Source organism: Pseudochaenichthys georgianus, chromosome 3 (assembly GCF_902827115.2).
Source record: "Pseudochaenichthys georgianus chromosome 3, fPseGeo1.2, whole genome shotgun sequence".
Lineage (NCBI taxonomy): Eukaryota > Metazoa > Chordata > Actinopteri > Perciformes > Channichthyidae > Pseudochaenichthys > Pseudochaenichthys georgianus.
Genome location: NC_047505.1, coordinates 42,786,559 through 42,799,293, shown reverse-complemented (window position 1 = coordinate 42,799,293; position 12,735 = coordinate 42,786,559). Strand labels below are relative to the sequence as shown.

Below are 12,735 nucleotides of genomic sequence, written 5' to 3'. Positions count from 1 at the left end.
TATACTGTACAGAGCTACTCTGGATGTGAGTGGGAGCCAAACATCTTCCAACAAGTACATATGATAGTGTGTGTGTGCATGTGTTTGCATGTGCATGCATGACTGTGTGTAAAGGTGTGAGGTGGCTGGCCGGATAATCACCCGCTGCCCTGCCCCAGTGATGGTAACACCACACTGGTGACCTAGACACATACGTGCACATACGCACACACACACACACACACACACACACACACACACACACACACACACACACACACACACACACACACACACACACACACACACACACACACACACACAGACACACACACACACACACACACACACACACACACACACACACACACACACATTTTGTCATCTCTGAGGGGAAATTCGCATTTTCTGTGAAGTTAGTTTCACAGCTATGGGATGATTATGGGTGGGATGGGCGGTAGTGAGGGGTCTTCCTCACAGTGCTAAGGTGAAGACCCAACACCTTTCAGACACACATACCCAGTCACCAGTTAGCTTTGAACATTTGCACATTAATGCAGATACATTTCAAAAGTGCACTTTCTTTCTCTTTTTCTTTTGCCTGCCATCTACAATACTAAGTTCAAATACATACAGTATATGTATAAATACATGAACTTGTAGTTGTTTGTTTTTAATCATAAGCTTTTCAAAATGTAAAAGTTATTATTGAAACTGTCCAACATAGCTCTGGTAATTTTTGATAGGTGTGTTGATGTTGTTTTTTTTCCAGTTAGAAAAAGATCCTGAAATATCTCCTGAAATGTTGCTTTCTTTCCTCTGCTTGACCAGATGTGAGCCTTGTGCATGTGACCCTCTGGGCAGTGCCAATGGTTCATGTCATCCAGACTCTGGGATGTGTGTGTGTAAGCTGCTGGTAACTGGAGACAAGTGTAATAAATGTCAACCCGGAGCGAGTCATTTCGACCGTGAGAATCACTTCGGCTGCAGTAAAGGTCTGTTTTAAACACTAACACACACATACACACACATACACACAAAAGCGCAAATCCACGCAAAGTTGCAAACTGACTTGAAGGCTAGCTGTTTCCAGCGCTAAGCTAACTGACTTTTACTTGTACTGTTTAACCTGATATAAAATCATGTTACTAATCCTATGTAATCTGATTTGGGGGAACATATTGCTTACACTAGAAACACATTTACAAAATATAAAGATACTCTAATTATAAACAATTGTCTTGCTACATTTACTTACTTAGGTTGTGTGTGTCTATATCTCACTGTTTATTTCTTTCACTCTTTTTGCTGTCTGCAGAACCCTTCCAGCAGCCGGCACCAGTGGGTGTTGCTCTCAGTTATTCTTCCATTCGTCTCTCTTGGCACCCACCTGACTCCCCAAACTCCAACAGACTGAACTACACACTCATCAGAGATGGACAGTCAGTGCATACCATCCAGAGTCACTATCCTTTCAGTAAGTGTGTTTTCTGATGTCCTGTTTAACGGTTACCTTATCCTTGTACCTTTTTATATATTTGTTTTCTTTTGCTTCATGTACAGTACCTGCATTTCTTGTCTTGCCATGTACTTTGTGAATAATTTTAAAACACATTTAATCCTTTTACAATTTCAAATGCACATGAAGCAATCATTGTTTTCCAAATTCATTTCCCTACATACTTTTTTCTGCCCTCTTTTATTTCAGGCCCCGAATCATTTGAAGACACCGGTTTGTTTCCTTATAACAACTACTCTTACTGGGTAATAACAGCTAATGTGGTCGGTGCCGCCATAAGTGCAGCAGCATCATACCAAACTTTAGGTGCACCCCCTGAAGCAGAACACCTCCATTTAAACCTTGTGGGACGTGCCGGTCCAACCGCCGCTAGCTTTAACTGGAGCACACCCAGGAATGATACAGGCCCAGTGAAGAGGTGAGGAAAGGCCGGAGGGGATGTTTAGACAGAAGTCAGAATTTAGATTCTCACTCTATTCTATGTTTTGCTTCTGACTGAAACTGACTGCTGAAAATATTGTAATCATCAATGTAAATTATCATTGTTATAACATACTATTACAGCCTGAGTGTACATGAACTAAATTATGACTGACTTGGAGAAAACTTTTATAAGTGACATATTGATGTCCCTTTTGGATATACACTTTGTGTTAAAAAATAATAAGTCTGGATAATCCTTTAAAGCATGATGGTTAAATTACTGAAATTGATGAGGAACCTTCAGTTTGATTTAATTTTGGGGCATTTTAACATATAATGTATTGTTAATAGCCAGACAGGAATGTGGGCAGAGGAGCAGAAGCTGCCTACTATTTAAATCAAATATATTACTGTTTACACTGTTCTATACATTTTTAGCCCCTAGGCCACTGTAACATCCCAGTACTATATTCTAACTGAAACACATTACAGTACCATGTGAACTGGTGTATTGTGAATCACAGTTTTTGTCTCCCACAGGTTTGTGTTATCCTCACAGGAGTTTGGAGGAGCCGAGCCTGTCGTTCACCACACAGGCTTATCAACAGAGGCTGTGGTGAGAGGTCTGAAGCCCTTCACCCAGTACACTGTCACGCTGGAGGTACGTAGGGCGAACATCTGCTACTGTTAAAAGTCTTTGTGTCTCGTTGCAAAATGTAGCCTATTTGTACCAAATTCCCCAAAATAAACATAGTGTAAAGCTCATGTATCTTTAACAGTATATATCAAGTATGCGTGGGCCACAACCGATGAAAATGTTCAGGAAGTTACAGCCTACAAAATGAAAATGACCAAAAGCTAACCTTGTCTGCAGGCTTGCTCTTCTGGGGGGTGCACATCTACCCAACCACTGTCTCTTCTGACAGCCTCTGCCCCCCCAAGAAACCAACCACCACCCAGAGTCACTGCTACAGGACCTCATACTCTGAATGCTTCCTGGGACCCCCCCAGTCAGCCAAATGGTAGGACCCCTACATTTTCTAAAGATGTAGAACTACAGAAAACATGCACAGAAACTGTAAAAATACACACATGGATACATATTCATCAGAAATATGTTAGAATGACATGGCTTAACAAATACAGTATACATATATACACATTAATGTCAATGTATACATGTGTAATACAAGTAGGGTAATCACAAACACAACACACATTTTTAACTAACATAAAACACTTGCCTTGCAGGATGGCTTTTAGGCCTGTGTCAATGACATGAGACAGCGAGGGAACCAACTCACACACACACACACACACACACGCGCACGCACACACACACACACACACACACACACACACACACACACACACACACACACACACACGGCAATACGCACTGAACCGGGACTGCCTTTAGTAAATCCAGAGAGCTTTGTAATGGCTCTAAGGCTCAGTGTCATACAAAGCCCTGCAACCCGGAGGTTTCGCTCTCTGTTTGTCTCTTTTTCTTCTGTCTTTGTTAATCTTTTTCCCTCAAAGTGCCACAAAAAGCCTCGTCACATGGGTTTCTGTGTGTCTACTTTCTTAATTTCCCCTGTCATTAGTTCAATGTTCAACTTGATTCAACTGAAATCTGAGTGGGTTTGGTCCCTGACTTGGCCCTGTTTATTGCATTAACGAAAACATGGTTTATCATACAGTAGCATTCTAGAGATCTTAGGCCTGAAAATATAGTTTCGAATTATGCTTTAAATGCACATGATCATTTCTTACATCATCTGGACTTGGACTGGAAATTGATTGAACAAATAGAAATGTACAAATTCATTTTATAACAATTTTGTTTTCTCTACAGGTGTTATCACGAGGTATGAGGTCTCTCTACGCGGACCGATGGAAACACAGAACTCTTCAGGTCCGGCTGATGAAAAGAGAGTGTTTGTCAGCGCTGGATGGCTGGATCTGAGTGTTTCTCCAGAGGCACAGCTAACCAATAGGAGCACAGTCCCCCCCCCTGAGAGCAGCACCACTGTAGACGATCTGGAGGCGTTTTCCATCTATCAGATGAGAGTCGTGAGCATCAATGTGGCAGGAAGTGTCACATCAGGTTGGACCACAGCACGCACCATGGAGGGAGGTTAGTATAGATCATGATTGTGGTTAAACTTAGTTTACATAGATTCACTCATGGGGTCCATTTGAGGGATTAATCCATTTCAACTATGTAGATTGATATTTTTAATTGTTCTTTTACCATCAGGGATTAGACATCAGTCGAAGTCAGATGACATTATAGTCAGCAGTAAGGGCGTTTACCTGCAGATAGCAAAAATATTTTTAGCTACAGTATAAGGGTTTTTAGTATAGACTATTTGCCTTTTTACTGGAGTTTCTCCCATGGCCATTAGATGCTTGCTCCATACAAATCCTGCGTTGGTCTATCATTCATACTCACAAGGTCTCTCTTGAAATGTCGTCATGTTTGTACAGTATACAGTACACCACCATTCAAAGGTTTGGAATCCCCTGTTATGTTGATGTTTACCTTCTTTCTTTCAATAATATCTGTTTTTAAACAGTATAATTACAACAGCAAATGTATTATTTAAAATTGAAAAGAAGGATGCTTAAGTTATTCCAACATGCATTTAGTCGATGTCCCCAGAGTGATGCTTGACAGGGGAGAATACTGTTACTTTGATGTTCAAATGGTTGAACCATTGCACAGTGTCTTGCTCAGCAGCAGGTAGGCAGGCCAGAGAGTAAACCTGTAAGAAGGTAGCAGGATAAGAAAACGTTTCTAATCTGAATATTACATTTAGCTGCTTCTTTGCTTAGAACAAAACATTTTATATAAACTGATTTATCAATTATGTAGTGTTGACATTTCCTCAAGCATAAAATACAGCACAAATTAAGGGCAAAAAACATTACAATTATGAGTGAAATCAGAGCTCGGAGTAATGTAATGTGTACTGATGGATCTAATGAAAATTATTGTTTTAAATAAAAAACAGGGATTTGTCAAAAAGAATGTAGAGAGAGGAAGGAGGGAGGGAGGAAATAAAAACTGCTTATGGGGGAGGGGAAACTCATTAAGGTATTTGAATTTCAAATAGATGATATGGCTCATTAGGACTAAACGATTGCCTCCAACATCACTCTAAGCTATGTGTCTGGATAACAAGCATATGATAACACCATTTTATATGTGGAGAGTGTGTCAGTGTTTGTGCACGTGCGTGCGCTGAGTTAGGGAGGAAGAATGTGACTGTGATTATGTCTGCCATGAATCACATTTCACAGCATATTTCACAGCTAGATGCCATCAACAGAGGAATAAAAGAATCTCTTCTCTCTAATCTGTCATGTAATGGTGGCTTTCACTACCGTAGAATTATGAAATATTTAAATCCATTAAATCCACATAATATCCAAGAAGTCTCAATTTCTTACTTATGTCTCTGTGTATACATTAGTATTTTATTTGTATTTAGCTCACTGTTAAAGGTTCATATTAAATAGTATTAGATGGCATACAAAGAAAAATGTATCCAACACTTCTTTAAATCTAAGAGATTAACAATTTGTAAGGTTTTAGTTTCAGGCTCTCATAATCTAAAAGAAAATGCATCTTCTTCTAGACTCAGGGATAATTATAAATTCATTTTAATCATATAAATTGGTGTAGTGGTCCCTTGGGGAGGGGGTATACTCTTTTAAATAGATGGGTAGATCACTAATGAGAAAGTGGGTCCAGTCCTGTATTTCAATGGTTTTCTGACTGATTTGTTATTGTACCGTAAATTCCCAGAAAAACAGGATTCAAATACATGTACATGCGTGTGCCCTCCACAATACCAGTCCTCATACTCTAATGTAAGTCATAAGTAAAAATTGCAATTTTTTCTAGTTAGGTTCAACCATTCACTTTTCAAATAGACAGGGACATCCTCTCAAATTCTAGTGAAATTTCTCGATTGATTGATTTTCATCAATGCATCAATACAATCAGTACACCATGACCCGTTTAATAATTGCAGGTTTTGTTTAGAAGAGTTGTAATACCTGAAATGATGTGTCATTCACAATATGACAATATGTGATTAGTTGATGCAAAGTGTATCATTAATAAATGGCTAAATATATTGTGTGATGTTTACTTTTCATACACATGTTGTTTTCCAGTCCCAGAGTGGATTGCTCCTCCAGAAGTGACCTCCCTGTCCTCCAGCAGCCTTAAAGTTGTGTGGAGCTCTGCTGAGGGTCGAGGGGTCATTGCCCGCGGACAGGTCACCGAATATCGGGTCAACTTACTCACAGAACAGGCCAACAATCCCTATGCTCCTCCAGTTATTAGTCAGGTAAGACGCAGACACACGTTTTCCCTTTCACAATATGATCAGGACAACTACCTTTCAGTTATTGACAAATTATGTTGGATTTACTCATCCCCAGTACAACTGATGTCGCATCATGCTTTTCTTGAAAATGTTATTACCTGTGTTTGCAATAAAGTTTTGGAACCACAGTATGAATAAATATGTAATTAACTCAAGCACTTTTAACTGGCCATACAATTTAATGAAATGTGATTTGATTTGTCAGGCACTCTTAAAATGAAATTACTGGTATTTTACAAGATGATGTTTAATCATCATGGTTTTCTGATGGTCACAGTTATTACACAATTAATAGTGCAGCTGTAGTGTATGGGTTGTCAGGTCGGTTAACACGTCAAAGTGTGTGTGTACAGAGTTAAGTACTGAGGTCAGTGTGTATAAATCCTGTTTCTTGCTACTTTTTCCCCTCTTTCTCTCACTTGTTCAGGTCTTACACAGGGTGGGCCCATCGTCACCACCTGTTTATGTGGTGAAAGGACTGAAGCCTTACCATGCGTACAACTTCACAGTAACACTCTGCACAAAGACAGGTTGCATTTCCAGTCTGCCAAGCACAGGACTGACCTTACCAGCAGGTAAACAAGAATATGTGCACACAAACACACATGGATGCAGACAAACAGAAACAAAAGTACAAATGGCCTCGCAACAGTAATCAGCTTTATAAAAACTAAATTTGAAAACATGGAAATGCTGACGCTGATTGTTTTTGCAGAGAGATAATAGCAGCTTAGTAACATAAAATACTTGTGGGGTTATTCTCTTTATAACTACTGCAACACAAGCCTCTGACATATGTACACACGTATCCAAAAGCACACAGTCAGTCATTGGGTACTTGAGTGGAGACAGCAATGGTTGTGTTAACCGGAGGGGATATTCATGGCATGCGGCAGTAAAAACAATTTACTGTTAATTACAAGGAGAAAAATGTGGCGTAGCACACACTTCCTGCCGGCCATGAATCAAACACACACAGAGTTACAGAAACACACACACACAATCTCTCTTTGAGATGTATAACCATTATGAAATGGTAATGAATTGGCTGTGTTTAATAACTCAAGCAACAATCTATGGGACTGAGATGAGTACTAATTGATCTGTGCATGATGACATAGACACACACACAGTTACAGGATTTGTATTCAATGTCTTTATCCGTCAGTATCTCTCTGACAGTTAGTCACACACTTTCTCTTAATCTATGCTTCAATTCCATCTCTACCTGGCGCTTTCACTTAAACACAAAATAGCACATTGCAGCAGGGTAAAATGAACCACTCTGAAATATACATATTACACACACACACACACACACACACACACACACACACACACACACACACACACACACACACACACACACACACACACACACACACACACACACACACACACACACACACACACACACACACACACACACACACACACACACACACACACACACACACACACACACACACACACACCTGACTCCCAACACTCGTTTCCATCTGTTCACTCATAGACTCTCTCTGATCTTGCTGCTCATTTTGTGTCTTTTTCTGTTTTGTTTTGTTTATCCCTTTTGGTAAATAGACAATGGATGCGCTGAGTGTTTTTTTTTTTTATCAATATGTTTATTGATTTTCAGCTTACAAAAAATCACATACATAGGACGAAGACATAGAGCCAAAAGCAATACATATATACACAGGACAACTACTTTACTTCACATTGCGCTGAGTGGTTTTGAAAAAATACCCAAACCTTTCATCTATAAATACTTGCTCAGGGATTTGAGCTTTTGAACGTACTCGTAACAGCTACATCTGTTGACATAGCGAATATTTTCATTTCCAACAATTCTTGTGTTTATTGTGATGAATGATACTTTATATTGTAATCTGTGGACTTTTTAAATGTATTTTTAATGGCTGCATCTGTTGACACAGCGACAGCTTATTTCAAGTGATTCCAAAGACTTCTCATGACTGTAATACAGTACAATATTATGGCTTATTGTACCCAGTTGACTTTTTGAATGTATTTTTAACAGCCACATCTGTTCCCACCATTTTGTTTCATCCAACGCCAAAGATGTCCCTTGTTTCAACTATAAGAAATGATAAGGACATATGCCGTTTGGCAGATTTTTTTTATCATCTCTAAACAATTTGCATAGCATGTGCTACTCCATTGGGTGTTGAGCTTCTGTTGCAGCTCCACGCCTCATATCACTTTTTCTTAGAAAATATTTATTTATATATTTTATGCTTTTGTCAGGGACCAAGCAGTAAGACAACAGGACACAGGAGTGGTTTAAATAAACTAGGGTTTTTATTTACCCAAAAATCCACAAAACATCATATAATAACAAGGCCTATAAAAGAGGTCAACAGAAAATACCTCAAAAAACATAACAGGTGTTAACTCAACAAAACTGACCTGCTACAATGAAAAACCAAGGAGCCTATATAGTGGCTTGGCCAAACCATGTTGAACCCAAGGGATAATTAATAGTCACATCGTACACAAAGGACACTGACAAAACCCAAATCCCCCCTTTGACATGGAAGCAGGTGGTTTGTCCCAATCTGTCCCAATTGGCTCCTTGCAGTATTTATGAGTCCTCAGCGCTCGGCCACACCCTTTGCTGAACCAGGAAGTAACCTGAACATGGACATGGTAACATTTAGAGCAAATGTGTGGTGTTAATTGGCACGTTTTATTGTAGCTGCACTGGAGCAAAACTACTGAAGATGAGGATGCAGTGTAGTTGGTTTACCACAGCTTTCATTCTGACAAAGCTGTGGCTGCAGGATTTATGTACTTCTGTGTGTGCCTCCATCTGTTTGATCATCCTTCAGTCTGTTCAAACTATAACATGTTATATATATAGTATTTCATTCGATTACATTTTTGCAGAGAGAAAACCAAACAAATCTTAGTCCGAGTAAAACCTCACTTCAATCCATACTGTTGATGTAAGACTCACAGAGCTACATGTATTATGAATAAATATGTTTAAAAGTATTTTTCTTAGGTTTTATCACAATACATTTTGACATCTTAAGCCCACATTTTTTGTAAAAATCTACAGAAAAACTGAAAACTAATGCATGATTTGTCTAAAATTTTACATTTGGTCTCGAAATGAACATCTCCTGAATGAAACGGGAAATGATCCTCACATTAAGTGGTACTCCTGGCAGGGTGTACTTGAGCGTGGTACTGATGCACTGATAAATCTACGCCACATAAGGCTGGGCCATTAGATCCAGCTACCATCTGCTGTAAGTGAGCAGACAGCATCTGCGAAACCACTGGAGTTACACCAAAGCACATGACTGAGCATTAGCGCGCACACTGAGACAGACATAACGACACAAGGAATGCACTTGCGCTCCATGTGTGTGGATGCATTTGCAATTGTTTCAATGTGTGTGTCTTTCCACAAAGTTATCGATCAAGACGTAAAGTGAGTGGCTAATCAGGGGCTGATGGTGATGTTTTATGTATCCTACATCCATAAAGACTTGTTCTACAAGACATACACACAGAGACATACACACATACACACTCCCACTGTAACACCACTCAACAGAACAGGAACTTTATTGATTTACGCATAATTGGCCTGAGGCCCTTCTTGAGGGGAGAAATATGCATGGCAAGGGATCGCGTTGTCAATAAGTGGTGTGCTTGTGTGCGTGGTGTAACTGTACGCTAAGAGCCTGTTAAGACACGTCAGTTGCTGTAAAAACAGAAAACACACACACATGCACAATTGCTCCTGGGAGCTGGCCCATGATTTAGCTGCTTCATTACCATGTCGGCAGCTAAAATTAACCTTTCTGGTGGACTGCTAACCTTGTGTGTGGCTGTACATGTATGCGTTTCAGCACACGCATGATGAGGCAAGTGGCTTTCGTCAACTCAATGTGTCATAGTGTTAAGTACATTTCAGTGAATTAACAAGCAGATGCAATAAATGAATACATGACACCCTAAGAATAGGGGACAGCACATTAGAATCTCATCGATCAACAAGGAAAGCTGTCTGGTATAACACAATGCACACGGACAAACATACACACACTGTCCTTTGGAGTCTGTTTAAATATGGTGATAGAATGCTGGTTTTTGATGACGCTATTGCTTCTAATAAACACAACCTGTATCCCCAATAATGTTACTTTGTTGCACTCAACAATACTTCAGCGGCTGTTTGCACTTAAGAGATTATTTGAAATACAATTTTTTTATTTTTTTTATATATTTGCCACTTTTGTATAAATCTGTTTTAAAAGGGTTATTTACAGTGGCCAACAGGTGCAAATGCTTTACAACGGCCCAAAACATGATCACAACAAGAAATGCTCTGCAGTTTAAAAATAATTGCAAATAAAAAAACATGAATTGGGAAACACAAACAAGAAAAATCTTCACCAACTTGACGAAACATGCGCAACGTTGACTAAAAGCGCTGCATAAATGAAACACTGCAAAAACAAACCAATGCAAACAAACTACTATCACCTGAAACTTACCTAAAAACATTTACGTTTTCTTGGCTTATTTTTACAATGTGATCGCATTAGTCCAATGTCACTTTCACTTTTAAATGTTCACTGATCACATACATGTAGTTTTTACTGTTACCTGAAATTATTCTCATAAACTTCACCAACTGTTTACAATAACTGGAGTCAACTCTGAAGAGAAGAGATCAACAATCATCGCCTAACCCCCACTTATACAGTATAGTAGACCTACTCTCTGTTAACTGATGTTTAGTGCCTTCAAAGGTGACAATAGCTCCAGTAATTCAGTTGTAATACCAACAGTAACATAGCAGTCTCACAGTCCGAAGTCTCCCAGGGTTATTCCAGGAGGTCAGCCCAGTCTGATCAAAACTTAAAACCAGCAGAGCGTTATCCATTTTGCCACTGGGTTTCAATCAGAAGCCCAGGAAATACTTATGTTGCCTCATGTTAACATACTACAAGGTCTGCTACAGAAAGAGATTCAAGCCATGAAATGCTTCATCTCAATATCTTTAAAGTACGCACCAAACACCAAGGCAAATTCCTAATAAGTGAATAACCTACTTGGCAACCTTATTCTGATTCTGATCATAGAAGTACACCACTTTACCAAAATGTGCATGTGTGTGCGTGTGGCACCTTCAATGTTCTAAATGTCACCATAGCTCAATTTCAATAGACTGGTAAGCTATCGATTGGCAGTAATTTATGGTTTGATGTGCCAAGATGAGCCGCCTAAGACAAGCTGTCCACTTCCCTTTTAAGAGCTCTATTAGAACTCACACTAAGACGGTCCGCATGTGTGTCACTGAAAGCTAATTTACTCCTACCACAGACCATTTAGACCATTACTGAAACACACTCACACATACACACAGAAGCACAACGACGGAATGACACTTAATGCACGCACATCTTTCCCATCTCTACACCAGTCCATCACCTGCTATGTTTCTCTCTCCCTTCATATATATATCTCCTCTCTTCATATCCGCCAGCCTCCAGTTGATTTATTTATGATACGTATGTTGAAGCTACGGCTCAAGTGGCGCCCAGTATGTTTCAGAGGGACATTTAATTTAACATCTAAAGTGAAAGAAGGAAATTAAATTGACCCTCTGGTAAATGAAAATTGGACTGTGCAGTCTAGACATGCAGTAGGTGTGAGATAAATGAGCTAAAGACATTTTTCTAATGAAAGAAAAATAATATCAAGATCAAACAATCATTTGTTATCAATGATCAAATCCACAACATGAAAATGCCTTAGAGTAGTTTAAGAGTTGTGGATTGTGTTTCTACAGTATGTGCTCACATTTAAGATGGATATTTAACAAAGAGAACCCTTTTGTTAAAGTTATTACTTACATTTCTTAACTGCCTTGTGTCTCCTCAGCTCCAACAGGACTGTCTCCACCTCACTTACATCCAGTCAATGATACCACCATTCAGATAGACTGGGACCCCCCATCCCAACTCAATGGACCACACCCACTGTATCAGGTCTGTAAGATAATTTTCTCGAATACAGTATAGGCTTCTTGACATTGTGTTTTTTAGTACTTTTGAATTGAAATATGGACCTGCACTTGGATGATTTAGTATACATTGTAATTAATGTAGTAAGCTGGTGTGGAACAAAATAAAACAAAATAACAAGTTCATGATTACTATTATATAATCCTTAAGTAAAGATTTGAGTATTGTTGCTGTATATTAATATTATTGTATACCATTTATTTGTTTACAGGTGGAGAGGATAGATGTCTCTCTCTCTGACCCACGGGGTCCTGTTGTCAGAGGTACCAGATTCTCTGGAAACAGTTTCTACCAGTTTCCCAGTGACACCCTTCCTGCCAACACTGACTTCACA

General features: G+C 39.2%; 1 protein-coding gene across 1 annotated transcript in view; it reads left to right on the top strand.

The window, feature by feature from the left end:
• The window catches only part of ush2a (Usher syndrome 2A (autosomal recessive, mild)), a 257,394-nt gene that overhangs the window by 85,098 nt on the left and 159,561 nt on the right, over nt 1-12,735 (top strand). Inside the window, exons 19-28 of the mRNA XM_034103486.1 lie at nt 811-974; nt 1,298-1,456; nt 1,688-1,916; nt 2,462-2,582; nt 2,796-2,943; nt 3,780-4,061; nt 6,113-6,288; nt 6,755-6,902; nt 12,259-12,365; nt 12,613-12,735. The exon at nt 12,613-12,735 is cut by the window's right edge and continues 1 nt beyond it. Of these exons, the coding sequence (XP_033959377.1) occupies nt 811-974; nt 1,298-1,456; nt 1,688-1,916; nt 2,462-2,582; nt 2,796-2,943; nt 3,780-4,061; nt 6,113-6,288; nt 6,755-6,902; nt 12,259-12,365; nt 12,613-12,735 (1,657 nt within the window). The remainder of the gene's footprint in view (nt 1-810; nt 975-1,297; nt 1,457-1,687; nt 1,917-2,461; nt 2,583-2,795; nt 2,944-3,779; nt 4,062-6,112; nt 6,289-6,754; nt 6,903-12,258; nt 12,366-12,612) is intronic.